The sequence below is a fragment of the Tachypleus tridentatus genome, chromosome 13 (genome assembly GCF_004210375.1).
Source record: "Tachypleus tridentatus isolate NWPU-2018 chromosome 13, ASM421037v1, whole genome shotgun sequence".
Lineage (NCBI taxonomy): Eukaryota > Metazoa > Arthropoda > Merostomata > Xiphosura > Limulidae > Tachypleus > Tachypleus tridentatus.
Genome location: NC_134837.1, coordinates 55,908,393 through 55,933,064, shown reverse-complemented (window position 1 = coordinate 55,933,064; position 24,672 = coordinate 55,908,393). Strand labels below are relative to the sequence as shown.

At 34.0% G+C, this 24,672-nt stretch overlaps 1 protein-coding gene across 1 annotated transcript in view; it reads right to left on the bottom strand.

The window, feature by feature from the left end:
- su(w[a]) (suppressor of white-apricot) overlaps positions 1–13,018 on the bottom strand; it is a 54,792-nt gene extending 41,774 nt beyond the window's left edge. The window contains exons 1-2 of the mRNA XM_076481811.1: positions 12,802–13,018; positions 151–317 (exon numbers count right to left, since the gene is read on the bottom strand). Coding sequence (XP_076337926.1) covers positions 151–317; positions 12,802–12,986 — 352 coding nt within the window. The 5' untranslated portion in view covers positions 12,987–13,018. The remainder of the gene's footprint in view (positions 1–150; positions 318–12,801) is intronic.
- Positions 13,019–24,672: the final 11,654 nt, after the last annotated feature.

Genomic DNA, 24,672 nt, shown 5'->3' with positions numbered 1-24,672 from the left:
CACAACTTATAAAGCAACAATTTTAGAAAATATTACATTATAGAGTGCAAGAAACTTAACACTGGTAAACTTGCATAGTGTCAATATAAAGTTGTCATTAATAAAACTTATACTGAAATGAATGAAAGTTATTACATCAACACAACCTACCCTCATACATTTCCTCTTCCTGAACATCTTTGTACAGTTCTAAATATCTTTCTTCCTCACACCGTTCTTCTATTTTTCTCTCAGCTTCTGTTAAACCTTCTAGGGGATTTATATCAGGTTTAGGTTCGTATCTTCTCAAGTCATACAGGTAGCCACGAGCATCATATCTGCCCACATCACAGAAAGGAACAAACAATTCATATTAGACACTATCAAAAGAATAAAAATTCACTACTTTAACTTAGCTCTATAAAATTTCCATCCTTGTTTGCAGTTTCCTAGACAGAAAGCAAAAAAGTAACATCATGCTTACACATACAGATAGCCAGTACCAAGTGTTTTCTGTTTACAAAAACACAAGCATAAAACAAATACATAATCTTTGCATTCTTTAATAAGATCAAACTTTACTAACTTCTGATAAACATATTTTTTGATATTTAATGTATACAAATTTAAGGACACTTCACAAGCCTACCTCAGATAAAGAATTCAAGAAAATTAATGAACAGTGTTAAACTGTAGAGGAGATCTCCTGGTCTTTACAGTTAAGTCTAAACCAGTGGTTCTCAACAGGGTCCACTTGGACCCAAAGTGGAGGATTTCAAACAAGAGGAGGAATTGGGAAGGGTTATGTACCTTCACAAACTTTTCCTTGGACATGACATGCAGGTACATTTCTCTGGCCATGAAAACCGCACCAGACGTTTGCTACCACATGGTGAGCACCAGGTTAACTGCACTCAGCCAATGCTTTCCTCATGTCTGGTGTGCCGAGAGGTAAATAGTCCTGTGTTTTCTTATTATTTCTTTAGGTTTTATGCTAGTTTCAATAGTTTATATCATCTATATGTGTACAGCATTAAGTTATATACAAGGTGATATAGTGTCATTAGCCTGACACAGCATATAAAGCTGCTAAATTGCTAAAATCTACGTTTTCTGGCAGTGGGTGTATTATACTACTGTATTGGAATATTTTGGTAAACACAGGATTGTGGATGTACAAAGCAGTATTTTCCATGATTGTGGGTGATTTTATGGTAGCCACTGATATTCATACATCTCACATCCACATACAGTAGTTAGTTGTGGGCCACTGAATTGTGTCTAGATGTGATACGTGATCAGCTGTTTGGTGGAGGGGATATTGTGAATTTGTCATGCTTTATTATATTTATGTTTTTTATTTTTTTCAAATTTGTTTGCAAAATATCTCTGTTTTTGTGTTATGTCTGTTTTCTGTTTTTCCACATTTGTATCAAATTTTCTGAGCAGCTGCTGTTTGCAAACATCAACAATAAAGTCTGCCAATATTCAGTGGACTATTTCAAATTTTGATTTTGTTCATAATGCTACTGATGAAACCAAATCTTATTGCTTGTTGTGCTGCAATTCTCTCTGTAATGCTTCCATGAGGTCAGCAAAACTGATAGGACACCTCAAAAACATAGTCCAGAATATGCAGAGAAATCCCCCATGTACTTCAAATACCTAAATCAGGGGTTCCCAACCGGTGGGTTGCAACCCCCAAAGAATTGTGTAGCCTTGGCAGGGGGGGGGCGTAGCCTTGGCAGGGGAGTCGCGTAGCCTTGTTAGAAATAGCTTGGGATAACATTAATTTTATTTCATCAATTACATTTTCAAGTCGCGAGTGCCAAAAGGTTGGAAACCCTGACCTAAATGAACAGAGGTCAAAGAGCAAACAGAAGCTGCTTGATATAATGTTCAATACACACACTAGTACAAATGTGGGCTCCAAGCTAGCTATGAACTCAGTTTTCTTCTTGCTAAAAAATCTTGACCACACACCAATGGCAAAGAGTTGCTGAAACCAGCTTTTAAGGTATACCTCTGGACAATACAGGATTACAAAAGGGCTAACTGGGAACTTGCCACCTTACCCCTCAACAACAATACTGCATGTCACTCATCAATGAAATTGCAGGTGACATCAAAACACAATTAATTGTGATCTTCCAAATGACCAAATTTCCACTGACCCTCAACAACACAACCGTCTGAAACAGTGAAGCCATTCTACAGACCTATGCTAGATTCCAGCACAACCCAAAATTGATGGAAGAGATGATGCTTTGCAACTCTTTGACAACTAACACCACAGCACAAGATATCTATAATAATATTCCGATTATCAACCTTGTGTCCACTGCTGCAGATGGTGCTTTAGTAATGATAGGACAACACAAGGGAGTACTTAAACCACTGAAAGATGATAATTCGGATGACTGTCCACTATGTCATTCACAGAAAGAGTGGCAGCTGCAACCTTTAGTCCTAAGCTGGACCAAATGATGAAAAAGGTGATCAAAGCCCTTCCTGTTGTCAACTGAAAGACTGGTTCAAAGCATTTTGTCAGGATATGAATGAGGACTACATGAGACTGTGTGATGGCTCTCAAAAGGTAAATGTCTGGAAAGGTTCATCACTCTGTATGACATCTTGTTAGACTTTGCTTGGGACTGTGAGGTCTTTCAGTTTTCTTGAAATTCAGTGAATCCAAGGTTTTAATTTCATATCTTGCAGATATTTTTGGTAAAGTGAATGCTTTAAATAAGAAACTGCAGAGTGAACAAAAAAAACTCTCATGGACTGCAAAACAAAAATTTGTGGTTTTATAAACAAAATGAACCTTTAGAAGGCCTAGATCTTGAAGAATAATCTGTCCCAATTCACACATCTCAGCAAATGTGAAACATCAGATGATGTTCTCAGAATCATCTATAAACATCTTTCCAACCTGTGTTTTGAGTTGAATAACAGATTTACCAATCTCCAGCAATTGAACTTTTCCTCTTGAAACACTCAGTTATTTCTATTTAACTGCAAAAATAATGAGTATCTGACTATGGACTCTGATCAGATCAATGAGATGATGGACTTGCAAAATGATGACAGTGTGAAACTGATTCATGCCTCAAATATACAACTGATCTGGCTGGATCCCTAAGTCAGTGTTAAATATAACAAATTAGTTACAGGTGCCCAACAAGTATTTCTGCTATTTCCGACTACATGCTTGGTTGAATGTGCTTTCAGTGCTGTTATGAATATTTTGACAAAAAAAGACCAGATGTATCAATGTTTATGAAAATGGAAATCTTTGAGCAAAACTGACATTTTTTTTTTAAGTTTTCATTTAATTTCTCAGCACAAGGCTCAAAGTTCTCATTAAAATTGCATAATTTGAATGGAAATCTGATATTAAGTATAAATCCTAAAATCAAGGCTTTTTTACTTCAATTTTTGGTAAAATAATCACCTTTAATAATTTGTTAATTGAGCATTTTGTTTTGTAAAAATAAAAGTTGCTTCATATTTTCTTTCATTTTTAGTCAAATAGTCACCTTAATTATAATGCAATTGTTTTGTCTTACAGACTAACAGAATTTCATTAATCAGTATTGTAAAAAATGGAGCATAATGATGCAAGTAATTTATTATTCCATGATGATTTAAAGATGGGGAGATTTGGAATAGCCTGGGATCACTAAGGGAGTAATACAATGTGGGACAACGAGAAACACTGGTCTAAACATTATAATTTTTGGTAATTCATGTTATGTTTTTTCTAACAAGGAAAATACTGAAAGTGATGATACTGAATAGCAGTTTTAATAGGAAATAATTTCCATATTTTATAACCAACTGTTCCAGGAACTGGTGTTTCATTAGAATTATTAAATCCAACATGTAAGTTGTCTCACACTCTCATTCAAGTTATTAAACACTGAACCTGTTGACCTATCTAATCCATGACAGTAATGTTAAAGCCTGTAATACATAATGTATACTTATTTTTTGTCACTGTAAAGTAAATTGGAATTGTAGATTGGTGAAAAGATTAGAAGCCTTTACAAGTGCTGGTAACTACTAAAATACAAAAAAATTCAGGAATAAATCTTTCACACACTGATTTTATTTTATCTATGAGTCAGGTAGCTAATGTAATAAAGAACCATCTATTAAGTAATGAACCACAATGAAACAACTATTGATCTTTGTCCAAGAAAAGTTTGAGAAAATATACATGTAAACATGTATATACTAAGCACCCAATTCAGAAAACTGTACAATTTCCAAAGTAAACACAGAAATAAAAACAGATTTAAAACTAATGCAAATGCTACATTAAACATGGTAAATGTAATAAGATTTAAAGATGATCATTCTCAATGATCAAGTGGTCAAGAAATGATTATCAGCTTTTCTTTCAATGAAGTCTCAAAATATATTTTGCTTTTAAACCAAATCCAGTGCAATTATCCAAACTGGACACAGTAGTCTTATACATGTTCATTAAACATTACTGTTTATGTTTTAATTATTAAACAAAATGTTGAATAAAAAATAGAACCATCAAGTTTAAAGAATTCTTAGCAATAATCAAAGTACATATGATAAAGTATGAGGAGAAAAAATGTAACAGAGAAGATTCAAATCAGTAAAGTATGCATGATAAACCTCAGAAGATCAACACTGTTTTATAACATACTTACCAAGAATTTATAATGCTTTTATACCAAGACTAACAACATTTCATCATCCCAGGGAATGTGCTAAACTGCTTCACTATTTGAATTTCATTTTGTGACATTGGCCAAATCCTAATGATATCATAATTGCTATTGTTTTTATGAACTGTATCACAGTTTTAAAAGTATATTTTAATTCTTTAACTTCTTAAGCTTGTTACATGTGGCATAACAAACATGCCTAGAGTGGAATATGCAATTATATTAAACCTTATAAGACATTTTATTTTACTGACAGTTTCTATAGTATATTTATAACAACCACAAAGAGGTAAAATCATAATAAAGAAATATAACACTGTGTAAATTACTTAACAGATTACACTGGTGTTTATCACAGTATATTTTTCACCTCAAGATAAAATATTAGGCATGAGGTTTTTCCATGGCAAAATGAAAAACCAGTATCTTGAAATTTCTAATATTTTTTTAGTTCCATGTACAGTATTCTCTTGCATCTATAAATACTGTGCACTTGAATGTTTTTTACTTTGACAATCCCTTTATTAAGGTTTATTAGATCAGATCAAATCTCACCCTTTCATGTCATATTTAAATATTCAGTTAACTCAAAACTTAACTCTTGCAGCCAAACAAAACTTTGGAGGTGAGTTCACATTAATACAGATCAAAGATCTAAAATTTTTTTCAAAATGTAACTATTAAAAAACAAACACAAGAATTATGAAAATTAACAACAAAATCAGTCTCAAATCTTAATTTATAAATTTTTACACTTTTATATTGCTATTAGAGCTACAAGCCTCCTTTTTAATTTAAAATAGAAGCAAATTTGCATATTCCCTGAGGTGTGTTACAAAATCCCTCATACCCTAAACATAAAAGAATCCTTTTTTCCCAGATCAGTTACATGTTCCTCTTCAATCCTCAGGCTGACAATCTTCAACCTGTATCTAAGGTAAGGGCAGCCACTGGCTCCAGTGCAGATCCTGGAGTCCTTCTACACCAAAAGTTCCAGCATGACTGCATCATAAAGTTGGCATCTGTGAGAATCCTTAAAACTGGATAAACACATTAAATCTCTAACAAATTTCTGATTTTATTAGCATAGGAGGAATGTAATTTTTGTCTTACGACTAACACAAAAAGTTAGAGGTAATAAAGAAATCCTGTAACAAGTAAATAACAGCACTTTATGTAACAGTCTAAATGAAAATGTGATCAACTGAAAATATGTATTCAGGATATCACCACTATCAAGTTCTAACAACAAGCATTTAAGGTGTGTTATATAGTCTGTTTCTACCTTAATAGTACCTATAAAAATTCATTGTAGAGAAAATTCAAACCATGCTGTCAACTAACCTACAAAATTAATATAATGGCTTTTAGGAAAGATGAAACTTCAGAACCTGACTGAAATAAACTACATAACTAGATTTTGAAAACCCTCAAACAAAAAATCTCCCTAGTTGTACATTTTGACAAAAAGTTTCAAGTCCATAAAAACAATTACAGGTCTCAAATATATGTAGTTAATCATGGTTGTTTACTAAATGCTACTGGAACTTTTAATATAGTTTTAAAAAAAAATCTAAATAATGTCACAATAAGCAAAATGAAAGACTTCTCTTTTTTTGGCTTATTTTGCATAGCAACAGGTTCCTCAACAAACACATTTCAACTGTCCTATTTTTTGTCATCAAAACATAATGCTTGACCCCACTGTTAAGTAATTCATTCAAATTAAATAATATTTGCACAAGCTTATACTAAATTTTATAAAAAGTTGTATTTCTCTTATTAGTTTATAAAGTTGCAGGGACATAATTAGCATCATTTATGAGAAACCTGGATGGCTCATATGAAAATTGTCAGTCGTAACATTGTCTTCAGCTGATAATAAGACCATGTTGTGTAAAATGATCAAAATGTACATAAGTAAAGCCCAGCAATTAGTTGAACTTGCTGATTATTCTCACATGAGACATGAAAAGTTGAAATAACTGAAAACACCAATTTCAATTACTTGATCATTTTCTGGGGAACAACCTTGGATTAATTGAAATGATGAGAAATCATAATGTCAATACAGCTATTTGTGTAGGTGGAATAATTAAAAACAGTAATAATCAAAAACACTAATTTCAATTAGCTGATTACTTTCATGAAATTCATTGATTTAACCATAAGTTTCTATATCAGAATGACTGGTATGGGTATTAACACTTTTATTGATAACCAGAGAACAATGTTTCGACCTTCCTAGGTCATCTTCAGTTTAACAAAGAGGCACAAGTTTGATCAACCTTTTCATAATGGGTCAGGGTCAAAGGCCATGTCATTGCATTTGTTTATTTTCATTCAAATCTTTACTGAATTAGTATTTGAATTTATGTCACTGTTTGGAATAAAATCATAGATTATAACTCAAAATTTAATTTCTTAAAAGTAAATATTAAAAGAACCCACCTAAATATAGATTTTAATTAGTAATGTAGTATGTTGAAGACAGCATTGTTTAAAATTAGATGTCTGTGATGTCAAAAAATAAGTCTATAATTTCATACAAGTTAGGAACTCAAATTACTAATATTGATAAGTTATAATATAAAATAAGAATCTCATATCTTTTAATTTTGTTGAGCTTTGGCTTACGTACAGAATCAAACACAGTGGCTCTATTCAAATCTTTCCTTTTTTTTAAATGGCCCCTTATGGACACTTACTTTGACATACGAAAGTAAATAACCAATCAACAGCTTAGAATGTCCCCAGAATAGTTTTCTCAGCCATTTTCATCCATGAAAAAGACTACCATGTTCTTTTGCCCCAAGATTTCAAGAAGTTAGGTTGTGTCTTTAATCTGCCAGATGTTTCCTATTTTTCAAAATCTAAGTACATTTTAGTTACTTAACTTATAGTGAAGTTCTATGATATTGATATAGTTATTTATGATTTTTTTGGTTATTCAACTGTATATATAGAACTTAAAAAAATGTTGTTTGATATCCTTCAGGTACAAAATTTTAAAAGGTTTAGAAATCTATGTCCAGCAGCAACCAAGAACAAAGGTCGTAATAAGAAGGAATAATTGCTTCACTTCTTGATGTACAGTTTTATATTTAAAAAAAAAAGTTTAATAATTTATTTTATATAGTAATAATCTATATATGTATATATAAAATGTATAATAATTGAAATGTGACTGTATATTACAAAACACTTGTTTATTAAGACAGGGAAGACTACAAGTCAGTTTTATATTACTGTGTATGTAACGAGAGCACGTGCAAGTTATGTAATGTTAGCTAGCTATGACTATAAGGTCAATATAATAATAATAAAAATAAATAGTGTTATGAGGCTTAGCTTCTTAGACTAAACATTTGAATTTTTTGTTAAAATATCATAATTCATATTTCCTAATTTTTTTATGATGGTTGAGGTTTGTCAAGTGACAGACCTCACATAGTTAGATTATAGAAAATAAAATATAAAGTCTTACTGAAAACAAATACAGTGGTACCTCGGTTCTCGAATGACTTCCTTCTCAAACATATTGTTTGAGGAAAAAATGTCTTGGTTCCTGAACCAAGCTGTTGTGGCCCGAACCCCAGAAATAACCCGACTGATAACCCAAACAACCATTTTTGGCCCACGCCAGGCTTGCCCAAAACATTTTACCTGCACCTGTCACTCAGTCCACACTCCCGCTAAAATCTGCTGTGAATGTTCTTGTTTTTCTTTTGTTTTCTAAATATTCTAATTAAATAAGCCACCATGGGGTCGAAGAAGGATAATGAAAGCAGCAAACCAAAAAGAAAAGTTGTTAGAGCCACAATAGAGGTGAAAAAAGATCTCATAGCAAAGTATGAGAGTGGTGTTTGCATGTCTGACCTTGCTACACAGTTTGGTATGGCGAAGTCTACAGTCTGCACCATACTAATAAATAAAGAGGTCATCAAAGGAGCTGATGTTGCAAAAGGAGTGACAGTGCTTACGAAACAAAGATCACAAACAATGGAAGAGGTAGAAAAACTGTTGTTGATTTGGGTAAATGAAAAACAGTTAGCTGGTGATAGCATTTCTGAGACCATTATTTGTGAGAAAGTAAAGCAGTTTCATGCTGACCTCCTGAAAAACACCCCTGGAATGAGTGCTGATACAAGTGATGCCTTTAAGGCTAGTAGGAGGTGGTTTGAAAAATTTAGGAAGAGAAGTGGCATACATAGTGTGGTGAGACATGGGGAGGGTGCCAGGTCTAACAAAGATGCTGCTGATAAATTTGTTATTGAATTTAAGGACTATGTAGAAGCTGAGGCTTTTATTCCCTAACAAGTGTTCAACTATGATGAGACAGGCCTCTTTTAAAAGAAAATGCCAAAGAGGACCTACATCACCAAGGAGGAGAAGTCACTGCTAAGACACAAGCCAATGAAGAACAGGCTAACTCTATTGTTACGTAGTAATGCAAGTGGGGACTTAAAACTTAAGCCTTTGCTTGTGTACCATTCTGAGAACCTGAGAGTTTTTAAGAAAAATAATGTCCTGAAAAGTAAACTAAATGTCATGTGGAGGGCTAATAGTAAAGCATGAGTAACCAGGCAATATTTTATGGAGTGGGTCCATGATGTGTTTGCCCCAAGTGTAAAGAATTACCTCACAGAAAAACAGTTGCTACTCAAGGCCCTTCTTGTGATGAACAATGCACCTCCTCACCCATCAGGCTTGGAGGATGGGTTGGTGGAGGAGTACAGTTTCATTATGATGAAGCTCTTGCCCCCTAACATGACTCCTCTCATTCAGCCCATGGACCAGCAGGTCATATCGAACTTTAAGAAACTCTACACCAAAGCATTGTTTCAAAGGTGCTTTGAAGTGACCTCTGACACAAAGTTAACCCTCAGAGAGTTCTGGAAAAATCACTTTAATATCCTCCACTGCTTGAGGATCATAGACAAAGCCTAGAGGAAGAGTCTTTGAGGACCATGAACTCAGCCTGGAAGAAATTTTGGCCAGACTCAGTAGCAGATAGAGATTTTGAAGGCTTTGAGGCTGAGCCTCTTGTTAAGGGTATTGTCTCACTAGGCAAGTGTATGGGCTTGAATATGAGTGGTGATAATGTGGAAGAGTTGGTGGGAGACCAGAACACTGAGCTCACTAGGGAAGAACTCCAAGACCTTCAGAAGGAGCAGTAACAGAAGACAACTGAGGAAGTGTCTTCAGATGAGGAGGAGGGAAGGGAGGATGTTCCTAGTTTACTAATCAAGGAAATGTGTGGAAAATGGGGAGACTTACAAAGTTTTGTGGAAAAATTTCACCCTGACAAAGCTGTAGCAAACCACGGCATAAACCTTTTCAATGGCAATGCCATGCCTCACTTCAAAACATTTTAAAGTGCAGGCAGAAACAAACCTCATTAGATAAGTTTTTAGTGAGAAATAGGACCAGTGAATCTCAAGCAGGTTGTAGCAGTGCAAAGAGACAGAAAAGAGAAAGAAGCCCAGAAAGAGAGTTATCTGACGTTTTTATGAAAGGTGACTCCCCTTCCAAACAATAATAACCCTCCTACTCTCCACGTTCCTCACCATCTTTCACTTACGCCATCAGCTCTCCTCAGCACAGGTAAAATGCAGTTAAATTTTCATTTATTGTTTTTTTATTGTGTTTATAGTTTTTGTAGTTGACTTTATGCATGTAAGTATTATTATACAGGTATGAATAAGCAATATTTTTACTTAAAATGCTTCATAATACGTAATTTTTGGAGGTCTGTAACCGATTAATTTAATTTACAGTATTTCTTATGGGAAAAATTGATTTGGTTTTCGAACAGCCTTCTGGAATGGATTAAATTCGAGAAACGAGGTACCACTGTATTTGAAATGTATTTAGGAGGTTTTATAGATTATACAAATAATGTTTGAGATTTATGGGATGCGGTATAGTTTTTAATCACAACATGTAATTACTTTACATTCAGACTAGTAATGAAACAGCCTATTTTCACAAACAATTCTTTAGTAAAAATATTTCACTATAAAATCTGATTTTTTCTTGTATACAGAATACTAGTAATCTTTACTAAAATTATACCAAATTTTGTGAAGATACACATGTATCATAAATTATAGATCAAGTACTTAATGTGTGCAAAGGTGTAGACGAACTTGTGCATATTATACCAAGCCCATAACAAAAAGGTTAATATAAGCAGAATTTAGTGACCATTCATTTATGCCAAATTACATTTTAAACAACAATGTCTATAACTGTTCAACTCCAGTATACAAAACATCTGAAAAAAATTTATAACTCAACTGCATTGTATTTTAACATTTGAACATGAGACAATTTAGAAAAAAAGATTCATGTAACAGTAAAGAATTAAAATATAAATAATTTGTTTAAACATGATCACTCATATCCATTATGGAGAGGACAAGTCACTGCTCTTTATAATCAACAAAATATAAAATGGTCTCTATATTTTATGTAGGGGTTATCTTTTACCATAAATTGTCCACAAGAATTCAAAACCTACCACTCTTTTTTTGCAGTAAAAATGATAAAACTAATATGACTTTTCAACATTTATGATTTATTAAATTTAATTTTTCAAGTAAATTTGTCCAGTCCTTAAACCAAAACTGAAAACTACCTAAGTAATATTATTTAGTTAAATTTTAACTCTAGCTAATAGTAATAATTAATAGAATACAAATGATTTATTTTATTGTTACTTTTAATGTGGGGATATGTGAATTATGAATATAAACTAAGCTTAACAAATTACCTTAATATTACAAACTTTTGTTAAACAGCATGGTGGTAGTATTTATGCAAGGTGTCCCTTAAGTCTGGAATCATAGGGAAATATGAGTAATTGATAATTTTTTTACAATTTTCAGGCCCAAGACGTTTGCTGTGTTAGCAAACTTATTGCAAAGTTTAGGGAAACAGGATCCACAGAAGATAAACCATGCAGTGGCCCTGCAAGGAGGTCCACCTATGATGACATAACTACTGCCATCCTTCCTCATTTTGGCTGAAGTCCCAAAAAATCCCTTCAGTGAATGTCTTCTGCAACAGGAATGTCAAAAAAGCAGCATCCACTGCATTCTTCAGGCTCTCAAATGGCATCCATACAAACTTCAGATCCTGAGAAATTAAGCAAAAATGAACCCAACAGAAAGGTGGAATGTTGTGAATAAGCTATGGAACAATATGCTCAAAATGCCAATTTTCTATCCACCATTCTGTTTTGTGATAAGGCTGTTTCTTTATTGAAACGGTGAGGTAAATCGATAAAACATCCACTACAGGTCTCAAAAAGGTGCTCACTGGTATACTTCTTCAAAGGAACAAGGTGCTACTCATGTAATGGTATGGTATGCCATGTGGAAAGACTGCAACATAGGCCCTCTCATTTTTTAATGAAAATGTTATTGGAGATGCCTATTTACCCATGCTCAACAAAGAAGCATTTTCCAGTGTCTTAAAAGAGGATGAAGATTTCACTGCACGGTTACAGCAAGATGGTGGTCCTGAACATTACAGCATCCATGTAAGACTTCCTGCACTAACAATTCCCTAATCATTGGATAAAATGTCAAAGGCCTGTAGAATGGCCAGTGAGAAGCCCTGATCTCACACCAATGGATTTTTATTTCCAGGGCCACTTGAAGGTGCTAGTCAATTCAGAGAAAATTCAGTGTCAAACACATGCAACAAAGCACTATTGACACATGTAACACCATTACTCCTGACATCATTCACCATATACTTGATGACTAGGTATCTCGTCTGGATTTACGTATCAGGAACAATGGTAGACACATTGAACACATTCTGTGAATAAAAGCATTTGTAGTGACAAGTTTTATTATTTTTCCTCTGATTCTGGACTTATGGGACACCCTGTTCTATCAACAATAGTAGTACTACTACTGCGATATCTGTGGTCCTATAATTAAGCCTAATACAGCACTATTTAGTATGCCTCCTTAATAATGAGATAAACCGTAACTTCAACCTAAATTAAAGGTATAATCCTTATGTTTAAACTTATCTTACTATTAATACGAATAGTTATTCTCTACGTTCACCAATATTAATCGTATTGGCCTACCTATCAATCAGTAAATTTTCATCACCCATCCAAGGTATAAGATGTTTTCCCTGATCAATATAAAGAGCCCTTTCATCATCTCGAAATAACCTGCAAGAATATCCAAATACTAACAATTCTTCTTCCTGCCCACCAGATTTCTTCATTGGAAAATTCCGCTGCCATGGGTTCTGAAATACCGCCATCTTTTTCTTCCTCTTACTTTTTCATAGATTTTCCGACGGTTATTGACAAGATCATGAAATATCGCGCACATTGCCTGTTGAAAGAGAGAATACTTTTATTTACTTTATTACAAATAAATAAATGATTCAGTTTATAAATTTTATTACTTTTAATATTTCAAACTTCACTTTTTCAGGTAGTTCCTAAGTACAACTTTAAATTTATTAAAGTAAATCAATAAATATTAAAATAAAAAGTATCTTACAACATACTGATTGCAATGTTATCGAAATTTTATTCCATGAATTTGATAGCATCTTATTTCACTAGACCACCTGTAGCTAACTGCTTTGTTGTTTTCTTTTGTGCATTGTTTCTCAGACAGGGGGTCGCAACTTCTAACGGGTTGTGAGCAGGTTTATAAGGTTTGAACTGCCTGCTCTCAGTCAACATTTTATCGCCTCCCCCCCCCAGTGGTACAGCGGTATGTTTGTGAAATTATACTACTATAAACCTGATTTCAATACCAATGGTGACCAGTGCACAACAACATTTTATCTAAATAAATAAAATTTCCGTGTTTTTCAATCTTGTAAAGGGAATGGGAGTCACGACTACCAAAGCTTGGACGCAGGGATCGTCTGGCAAATTCGGCTGAGAAACATAGTTTTGGAGCAAGGCTACAGTGAACTACTTGTTGTATCTATCGCGAGAATTGAGCTCACGTACAAATGAACTCTTATTCTATTCCAAACAAGACTGGCTAGATGTAAATTTTCTTATCATGCAAAACTCTCACATTTACCCAGAACGGTCATTGCTACCAATGTGACTAGTCATTCTCATTACATCAGATTGTATTCATATGCAATAATGACATCAAGAAGTTACGTAAAAGTTTCTTTTAGTTTATATAATCTCCTTGGACTACATCAATATCACGTTATTAACAAGATATTTTGTAATATTTTATACGTATGTAAATGGTTACAAAGATAAGAAATCTTATTGAATCCCTTAACGTTTATGTGAGCCTTCAAAATCCAAGAAATAAAAATTTCTAAGATGCCAATTTGACTAAGAATCTTTAAAAACCTATTGGCAAATTTTATATCCTAATAATTTCAAAACTTGGAAAAATATTTATCACTTATTAATAACAAGATCAGCATGAATGTTGTAATTTACTTAAGCAGATGAATAACTATCAGATTAAAACATAAAGAGAACTAAAAAGGCAATCATATTACTAAAGATGAGTTATTTGTTTATTTAGTAGTGATGTACCAGTACAGTAATAATACGTTCTCTTATGTTGAACATATTACATATTCATCTCTCATTTACGTAAAATGCAAAATTAACAAAATTATGTAATTTCTCGTTCTTCTGTGGTTCAACTATGTTCAACTGAATTACTAACTTTTAGTTTTCGTAAAAGGCAAATTAGGCTAAACGAGGCTTAAGACATTACTTGTACTATTCTCTTACAAGAATGACAACTTTGTTTTTAATTAGTGAGTGGAGTTATTCTTGTCAGCGAATCAGATAATAGATAAAAATCGAGTAGCCAAGTTAGAAAGTTGAGGATTTGTTGTCGTATTTAAGATAGTGTTGGGGCTTGAAAGAAAATAGTTTATACATAATTACAGATATTTAGAATTTGATATATGTAGATTTTAAGTAGTTTTTATACAAAAAGCATACACGATTTAACCAAGATTTTATGGAATATTTTCATATCTTCTGTAAAAAATCTCCTATTATACTCATGCAGGGGCGAATTGGCAGTACGGGCAATTGCCTGGTATATCTATGGGCCATTTTGTTTCCGAATTAATGTATAATGCTTTTTATAAAAAGTTAGTATATGTTATTTTGTTTTTCTCACTAAGAATTCCTCAAGCTCTCGTGGGATATTAGAGGTCAACTTTCACTTTCTTTTGTGCAAACGCTGTTTTTATTTTGTTTGACGATAATTAAGTTGTTTATTTATTTTGCACATTTAGTGAACCGTGAAAGGGATGCTTACAGGTTAGTGGACTTTAATTTATGTTTAAATTAAGAATTGTTATTGTCGTGATAAAGCCAACTTTACAGAAATTAATAAGTCGTACACTGTAAGCGTTATAATCTTTGTTCAATAGTTATGAAAAATGAATGTACAGTTTTTTTTATAAGTGAGGTTTATCTGTCAGTTCAAACTTATAATGGCAATATCGCAAAATAGTTATATAAACAAACTAACAATAACGTTCAAGTCCTTTTTTGTACAGTTTCTAAACGATAAAGATGTAATCCTATGAAAAATCGAATGTTTACAATAATCAGAAGCAGGAAAAGGAATTGGAGAACTGCATGTTATTAAAGAAATAATAAATTCCGAAATTATTTTAATTTATTGACTTTTACGACACGATAGTGTATGGATGAAATTAGTTTAGACTTAGAGTTGCTAATTTATTAAATATTTTTAACACATTTAAATTATTAACTCACAACTTTAATATATTGACTTTCAAACGAACATGAAAAAATACTACAAGCAGTTTTAGTTCACTGTCTAACTCGATATCTATCGTATTGCCTGAAAAACCTATTTCAACACTTCTTGACTAGTATATGTAATGTGTAACTTATTAGTCAGTGATTAGAGTACAGTTTTATATATGCTCCTGTTCTGTTATCACATAAAAAATAGAAAAGAAGAAATTGCGATCCGTACTTTAGAACTGGGAACTGTGTCATAATGATGTCGGTTTAACCTTATCATTCGGTCAGACAAGAATAGCCTAAACGCTTAGTGGTGCTCTTCACAAACTTCCTTCCATTTTATCCACTAATTCAAAATTAAGGACAGCTAGTGCAGATATTATTTAAATAAATGTGTCATAATAACTGTTCATTAGTGGCTCAATCTTAAGTGTGAGAGATTATAACGCTAAAAATTAGGTTTCGATATCCACAAAGCAAAGATAGCCCGCTGTGTAGCTTTGCGCTTAACAACAAAATAAATAAACTTTACTAAGCATTATCTTTAAAAAAAAAAATGTAAACTTTCGGCAATCATAGCTGAACAAAAGCATGTTATCTATAAGCTACGAATGAGGGTAATATTAATTTAAAATCCAGAGATATATTTGGTCTACTCCCTTACAGAAACATTAAGTTAGTTGTTCTAACGATGAAAATGACAATTTGTTTATCGTATGAAGGGCTATTCCTTGTATATACCCCTTCAAATTGGCCTTTTTGAGAAGTGTTGCGTCATTTTTGACATTATTTTCATGTACTTGACAATATATGTTTACATATCTTTAAAATAAGTTTCAATTCCATGAATGTCCATAAAATTGATTAATCAACACATTTCATTGTAATATACTTTATGTAATTTACAAGATATATATGTTTTTATTGTTGTAAAATACTATATTACAGAGCTCACAGGCCTATTACAATAAGCGACCACTAATGTTTCTAATGTAGCTGTGTTCTAAGTGGTTATATTTTATAAAAATATAAAGCTACCTTCCAAATTGTATGTATAGAAGTGTTAGAAATGTAAAATGTGGAAATATTTGATTGATTAATGATCTAATATTAAGTAGAAAGTTAGAAATTAATAAATAGTCGCTCTCTTGTTAATATTAATTTTAGCTTGTGAGTATAACATAAATAGTGTTACTTTTAGTTTGACTTTCACAGAATCGTACCAAATTAGTGCAGAACATAAATATTTATGGTGGTAAATCTTTTTTTTTTTTATTTGCAAGTAATTAATCAGGCTTTAACATGGATCAAACATTAGATAAACCACAACTTGTGACACGGTTACTAATCCAAATACATTGGGACAACTGACAACGTTGAAAAGGCAGATTTGCCATATGGCAGACTCTCAACTAAAAAGACATTAATCAAAATATGCTCTACCTTCTCAGGCCGAAATGAGTTAGTCAGGCACAACGTTCTAAGGCGGATGCAGCTTTACTTTTAGCTGAGGTTTTATAAGAACATTGGATATTCTGGAACCTCTGTACAATGACAAACAAGTATGTGAAGAAGAATATCCTTGAAATTGACGAGATGTTCACGACTTTAGCACAGACAAGGAAGCAAAGACAAAATGACTGTTATAAATTAAAAACTTATGTCTTCCTTACATATGCGTGTACTATATTCAATGTATTTTGTTGTGGTGATGCAGTATGGAAAAAGCTTAAACAATCCCACGAGATAAATATGACAGAGATAAGATAGAAGTTTCTAGAAGACCAGAAAGCTGAGAGAAAAATATATTGTGAAGATTTTGTTGATCGAAAATGGATGAATGTTTACAAATATGTTCTGGGTAAGATTATGGATATTCATCAGTTTAAACTGTAACAAGCGGGCCATGTGGACTAGTTGAATTTGCCACAAGTCAGAACTAATTTATATCAAACATATGTATGCAATTGCGACTGAAGCATACAATACACTAACTCAAGAAAGTTTACAATTAGAATAAAAAATTTGACTTTGATACTGTGGCTCAGAATATACATCAAAGTTTACTACAACAGTTTTTGAATTTGCTTACAATAGTTTCCAATCTTTTATTAACTTCAGTAACTCTCGTTTTAAATGTTACTACTCTGAGCTCAACAAAAAATACTTCTGAGTTATATGTTTCACACATACTGTTTCATAACAACTTTTAGTTAAGTTCTTCAGTTCAAGAGAGGTAGCATTGATTACTTTCATAAAGCTAGAACGATGCATATCCTTGGGATCTCGCAGGAGAGAAAATGCCGTAGCTGTTCCGTACATTATACTTTCGGCAGCAGAACTCAACTTCACAATTCAACTGACAGCAGCTTCAGTGACAGATTCTTTCTGGTTGAACAACTCTTAGGTGACTGGTAGCTAAAACCTTGATTTCTAAATCACTTTCTGGCCTAAAACAGGATTCATGTATTAATTCTCTTTGGTATTCTTGTGATTTCTCAAATAGTTTATATGTCCACCTGCAAACTACGAAAAATACCATAATGCTTCACTTCTCCTTCCTCTCAGGAAATTTTTATTCCTGATTTTAAAAAAACCAATAACTGGAACTAACATTCCTTCACTCTATTATCAGATCGAACAATATAACTCCTGTCTCTAAATTCTATACATCATTATTGTTATCACCTTACTCAATAGGTAGTAACAAATGCATATCAATATCATCATATATCTCAACTGATAACACCAATACTGATTAAATATACAGATTACACTTCAATACTATTATGTAGTAACTAAATAAGCTGTAAGCACAAATTAGCTTGATTACTATCATAAAAAGCTGTAATCAATATATGTCCCCAGTGGCACAGCGGTATATATGTGGACTTACAATGCTAGAAACCAAGTTTCGATACCCGTGGTGGGCAGAGCACAGATATCCCTTTGTGTAGCTTTGTACGTAATTGCAAACAAAATCAATATAAACAAAACACTGCAAACAAGCATACAATCAATGTCTTCTTTTTTCTCTTCACTTCGTGGTTGTCTTCTTTTGGATCTGGATGCCCTTTTCTTTAGAACTCTCTATGGAAGTAGTTTATAACGGAGCTGTTAATGATCCACTGGTACGACACACAAAAATTACATTTTGTGCAGTGTTTGAACGATGTCACATGATAGTTACAAATAATATAATCATTACGAGTCATCCATCAATACGCTGGGTAACCGAAGTGTTCCAAATCTACATAGTGCAATCCAGTCATTCTGGCGTTAAGTCGAGTCTTTTCAAATCCTTTGGAGTACAGCTTGATGTAGTTCTGGTTCAGCTCTCAACACAAATCCACCAAGTCACTTAAGTCATACTTTTCTCCCAAGTAATGTGGTGAACATGAGCGATACAACACTTAATGTGTCAAATATATCTCTCTCTCATCATCTCCTTGGAAAACACTTTGTTTCAAATTTCAAGCAAAACTACACGATGGCTATCTGCACTAGCCGTCCCTAATTTAGCAGTGTAAGACTAAAGGGAAGGTAGCTAGTCATCACCACCCATCGCCAACTCTTGAGCTACTCTCTTACCAATGAATAGTGGGATTGACCGACCGTCGCATTATAACAACTACACGGGTGAAAAGGCGAGTATGCTTGATGTGACGGTTATTCAAACCCGCAACCCTCAGATTACGAGTCGAGTGTCCTAACCACCTGGTCATGCCAGGCTAGAAAATAGAGTACTAAAATTATAACTGTCCTTCGATTCGTTATACTAATCCAATTTTTGTCATCAGTTTACGTTCTAATTAGATCGGTCACTGTCATCTAAGTCAACCAATTTAGTGGCCTCTTAATAGGCCAATCTTTTATTGTTGTCTTTCCCCCAATTCTGGTTTTCTTTTTAAATTTACATAGCCCATCTAACTTCACAAATTTTATCAAAGCAAATTTATCATGTGCATTATATAATATTACACTTACCAGTACTACTACCAAGCATAATATTATCGTCAATAAATTAAAGCCGTAGCTCTTAAGCGGTCTACATGTTGTCAAAACTTCTTAACACTTAACCCTGACCTCTTAGAGGACAAATTTTAAGTTTCTTCTTGGATAATTCTCAGCTCATTAATATCCGACTCTAGAGTTACAGTTTGAATTAACTGCGATTCTTTCGTAGTTAACACTTCTTACCAATCGAGTAATCATGTTCCTGTACATTTAGTTTCACTTCTAACACTGAACGGTAACATTGTTCTTATCAAGTCTAAGGTATCCACCGCCTTTTAGTTTAATCATTCTAGTCTGACAGTCGAATTAATGCAATTTAGTCTTGAATATATCACTGATAAGGCAATTTCATCTCTCACATTAAACAAGCTAACCCTAGGATCTTCGTTTTATAGAAATAAAACGGTTTAGGCATAATTACTATCTTTACACATAAGTCAGCTATTCTATAATTAATTTGTACAAATATTGTATAATTACGAGTTACAACAGGAACTGCATAAATTCATGAATTGGGGTGCATACTCGAATGGATCCATCTATTCATCTCATAATGCATACTTGCGTCATTTCTACGTAAGTATACTGATCACTTGAAACAGCAATGAATGGGCTTTGGTGATGTCGAGTAAACCCACTTGTAGAGAAATATATATTGAAAAACTAAAAACTTTCCTTAGTTCTGGAAAGTATGATGAAAGTGGTGAACTTTATAAAAACGTGGCCACAGTAGGCGAGGTTTCTAAAAAAACTGTGTGAGAATATGGGATCTGAGCACACGTCTTTGTTGTTCTACTGTAGCTCACGATGACTCTCTTGTGGGAATGTACTATCCCGTGTGTTCGAATTACGACAGAAACTCTGCTCTTATCTCAGAGAAGAAGAAGACGAATGTATTAAAAACGTCTTGGATACTGATATTTTTGTCAAAATTAGCATACCTGTGCAATCTCTTCAAAAGGTTGAATGCTTGAATCTCTTTCTGCAGGGAGGCAACACGCACATTCTGGAACTCGCAAAAGTTTCAGCCTTCAGAAATAAAGTTACTACAATGGAGAAGAAAAATGAATGAAGATAATGACAAAGACTGTTTCTCTCTGTTGCAGCAGTTTATTACATCCATTAAAGTTGATTGGAATCATGAACTAAAATCCGTTTTTGAAAAGCATCTAACACAGTTCAGTGATTGGTTTGTAAATTACTTTCCAGAAGATATGGAGAAGTTTGCATGGATCCAAGACCCACTCAAGGCTAAGACCCCATCTGAATTTACCCCTGCAGAAGAAGAAAATCTTATTGAGCTGCCAAATTTTGTTTTTAAAGTCTTGTAACGAGCATCTTGTTTTGGATATTAGCAAAAGATGTATATCGGCTGCTAAGTGCTATAGCTCAGCGAATCCTAATTCCATTTGCGATGTCATGTCGGTTTTCGGCGGTTGCTGTGATAAAAAACAAGTACCGTGCGAAAATCAACGTGTAACAGGAAATGAGGGTGGTGGTGTCCAATCTGATCCCAAGGTTTGAAAAGCTGTGCAGTGCCCAACAAGCGTATACATCCAATTAGTAATTGTGGTTATTTAAAAATGAAATAAAAATATTGTTTTTACCTTCAATTTACGTGTATTATTCTTTCAAACGGCTACAAAGTTGTTAGTAAATAAATACTTATTAAGTATTAAGTTATTTGAATCTACTATTTAATAAACGGAACTGTTAAGTTTTTATTTTTGCTTAGGGGTGCCGAGAAAAAACTGCTGAGACACTAAGGGTGCCGTGAACCGAGAAAGTTTGGGATACGCTGGGTTGTAACCATTGACATTCAGGACAACATTAAGAAATGTAAGCCTTTGCTCAGGGTAACTTATTTTTAAGGCTTAAAGTGAATTTAATCTCAGTAAAAAAAAAACAGGGTCGTGATTCCATTGTCCAAAACTTTCAGCAATGCATCTCAACCACTCTTTGAAATACGTATCTAAATAAAGCTGCAAAGACAACGACTATACTCAGTTGTTCATAGAAATCATTCTTAGTTGAAGGGAAAATGTATCATTGAAACTTAAACACCGTTTGTAAAGGATGAGAATCTTGAACAAAATCACACGCAGCTTGAATAACTTCTAAATAAATAGAAAAATAGAATACTAGACAAATTTAATGATGCTATTCTTATCTGCCAACTTCATGAAGGCAGGAAAGCTTACAAGCCGAATGCTCTGTAAGAGTATTGGAGCTCCAATTTGGGTCAGCATTCGAAGTTTAAAATTTATCCCCACAGAATCTGAAAGGAAAGGGAAAAAAAGGAGGTAATTATATAGCTAATTATATGGAATAATGTATGTGTTGTCTAAAATATTTGAAATAATTGTTCTCAGTAACTTCTAAGTCCTGTACTAAAATAATTAAACGCCATATCAGTTTAAAAAGAACAACCTTCATAAAGTAATAAAAACCTAAATCCTTAATTTTGCTACCAATAATTCGAATTAACTAATTGCCAAGGTAACAGCGCGTGTGTTTAAGCCCTTCGGTTTCTCTCCATATACACATAGTGGCCATTTTATTAGGTATACCTATCTAGTACCGAGTAGGACCCCTTTTGCCTCCAGAATAGCCTGAATTATTTGTGGCATAGATTCAGTAAGGTGCTAGAAACACTCTTTAAAATTTTTGGTTCATGCTGACTTGATAGCATTATGCATTTCCAGCAGATTTGTCAGCCACACATTTATGCTGCGAACCTCCCGTTGTATCTCATTCAAAGATATGCTATTGGATTGAGATCTGCAAGCAGGGGCGTAGATCCTGGGGGGATGGGGTGTATACATCCCCCTTCATTTTAGGTGGAGGTATGGTGCATACAATCATCCCCTCTTACAGTTTGGTCTGTTGAATTGTTTTATTGCATCACAGGCTTACAAATTGTATGTTTGTTCGTTTTGGTTTTTCACTGCAGAGTACACAAGGCTAATTTAAGAATGTAAAATGCAGTTGAACCTTCTGAATGTGTTTGAGATTCTATTTAGTGGGAACATGAACTTGTTGTCTTTCTTCAGAGGTCAGGCAAATACAAGACAATATTTGAAAATATTGTATCGTCAGACAGCCACAATGGTCCAGTTAAATACATCCGCCTACTGTGTCCAACACGCTTGTTGTGCCACCTATCTGCAATTACATGTGCTGATGATCACTACAGGGACATTGTCGATTCTTTGTCTGGATTAGCAAATGAAAAATCAGAGATATCAGTGAAAGCACGGGATCTGCTGGACGGATTTGACAAAGAAAAGACAGTTTTAGGATTGTTGATGGCTCAGCATCCATTAACTGCATTAGAGGAACTCAACTGTGCGTTCCAAGCAAAATCAGCGACAGTATTTGGCATGATTGCAGCATCTGCAATGACAGTTGAGCAATTGTGGGTATTGCGAACAGAGGAAAATTACAAGATATTTGTGAAGCTGAGAAAAAAGGTTTCTTCCCTAGATCTGGTGCCTATTGAACTACCACGCATTCACAGACCCTCCAGAAGGATCACAGGTGATGGCTTAGCACACCGTTCTGCAACAGCTAAAGATTACTGCAGAAGCCAATATTTTGAATTTGTGGACACAGTCATAGAACATCTAACCACTAGATTCAATGCAGACAACAATGACTTCAGGCAATATCTGGCACTTGAGAACATGATCACATCTGGCAAGATTGACAACTCGGTTATAAACTTTTATCCAGAAATCTCTGCACAACGACTCGAGTTTCAGTTGGTCATGTTCAAAGGAACAACAAAAGCAGTATCTCTGAAAGGTGCGAAGGATGCTTACTGTAAAATGCATGACACAAGCCAGCAGATGTTTAGTGAAGTTTTTGTTCTCATGAAAATTTTGCTTGTATGTCCAGTATTTAGCTGCGAATGTGAACGCAGCTTTTCTGCATAAAGACGGTTTAAGACGTGGTTAAGATCAACTATGTCCGAGTGCCACCTCAACCATGTGGCAGTTTGTCACAGTCACAAAGATGAGGTCGACAAGATAAATATAGAAGAGCTTGTGAAAGAATTCATAAACAGATCATCACAAAGGAGGTCTACGTTTGGGAACATGTAGACTAGAGGACTAAATGAATCTTACTTCAATGAAAAGTATGAATAATTACGTGCTACATTGTATTGATGCGTAATTTTCAAGAGTTTGCAAAGACATTTTAATTATTTTTATCAAACAACATGAACAGTTTTTCAGTAGATATAAACTTATCAAGGGTAATTACTAATTTCATTAATATTTGAAAATGTAATTCATGCAATGAAAGTTATTAGTAACCTTGTCAAGTATAATGGCCATCTTTTATACTGTGCAGTGTGCAGGAATAAATTCATGTGGCAGTTAATTTGTGACACATTTGTCTTTATTCTATTAACATCTTGAAAACTGTTCGCAACACCTCAATTATACAAACCTACATGGAAACCTTGAAGTATTGTGGCAACAAGATTACCAATTTGCAAATTGAACGGTCTACATAAGTGGTTGCAAAAATCATCCCCCCCATCGGTAGTAAAAAATCTACGCCCCTGTGTGCAAGCCATTGGAGTACACTGTAACTGGAGTAACTGTCGTATTCGTGGAACCAGCTTGAGATGATGCGTGCTTTGTGAGATGGCGCATTATTCTGTTGTATGTAATCAATGGAAAACTGATGCACATGGTCAGCCACAGTGCACAAGTTCACTGTGGCATTCAAATGATGCTCAATTAGTATTAAGGGGCTTTATGTGTGCCAAGAAAACATTCCCCACATTATTACACCACAATCACCAGCCTGTACCGTTGACACAAGGCTGGATGGCTCCACGGATTCATACTGTTTATGCCAAATTCTGATCCTACCGTCTGCATTTCGCAGTTAAAATCGAGATTCATCAGACCAGACGAAGTTTTTTGCAATCTTCATTCATCCACTTTTGGTGGTCCCATGTCCACCATAGCTTCATCTTCCTGTTCTTTGGTGACAGGAGTGGAACCCAGCGTGATCTTCTACTGCTGTAACCCATCCTTTTAAAGGTTGGACGCATTGTGCATTTAGAGATGCTCTTCTGCACACCACTGTTGTTACAATGGTTATTTGAGTACTTTTGGGCTTCCTGTCAGCTTGAATGATTCTGACCATTGTCCTCTGATTTCTCTCACTAACAAG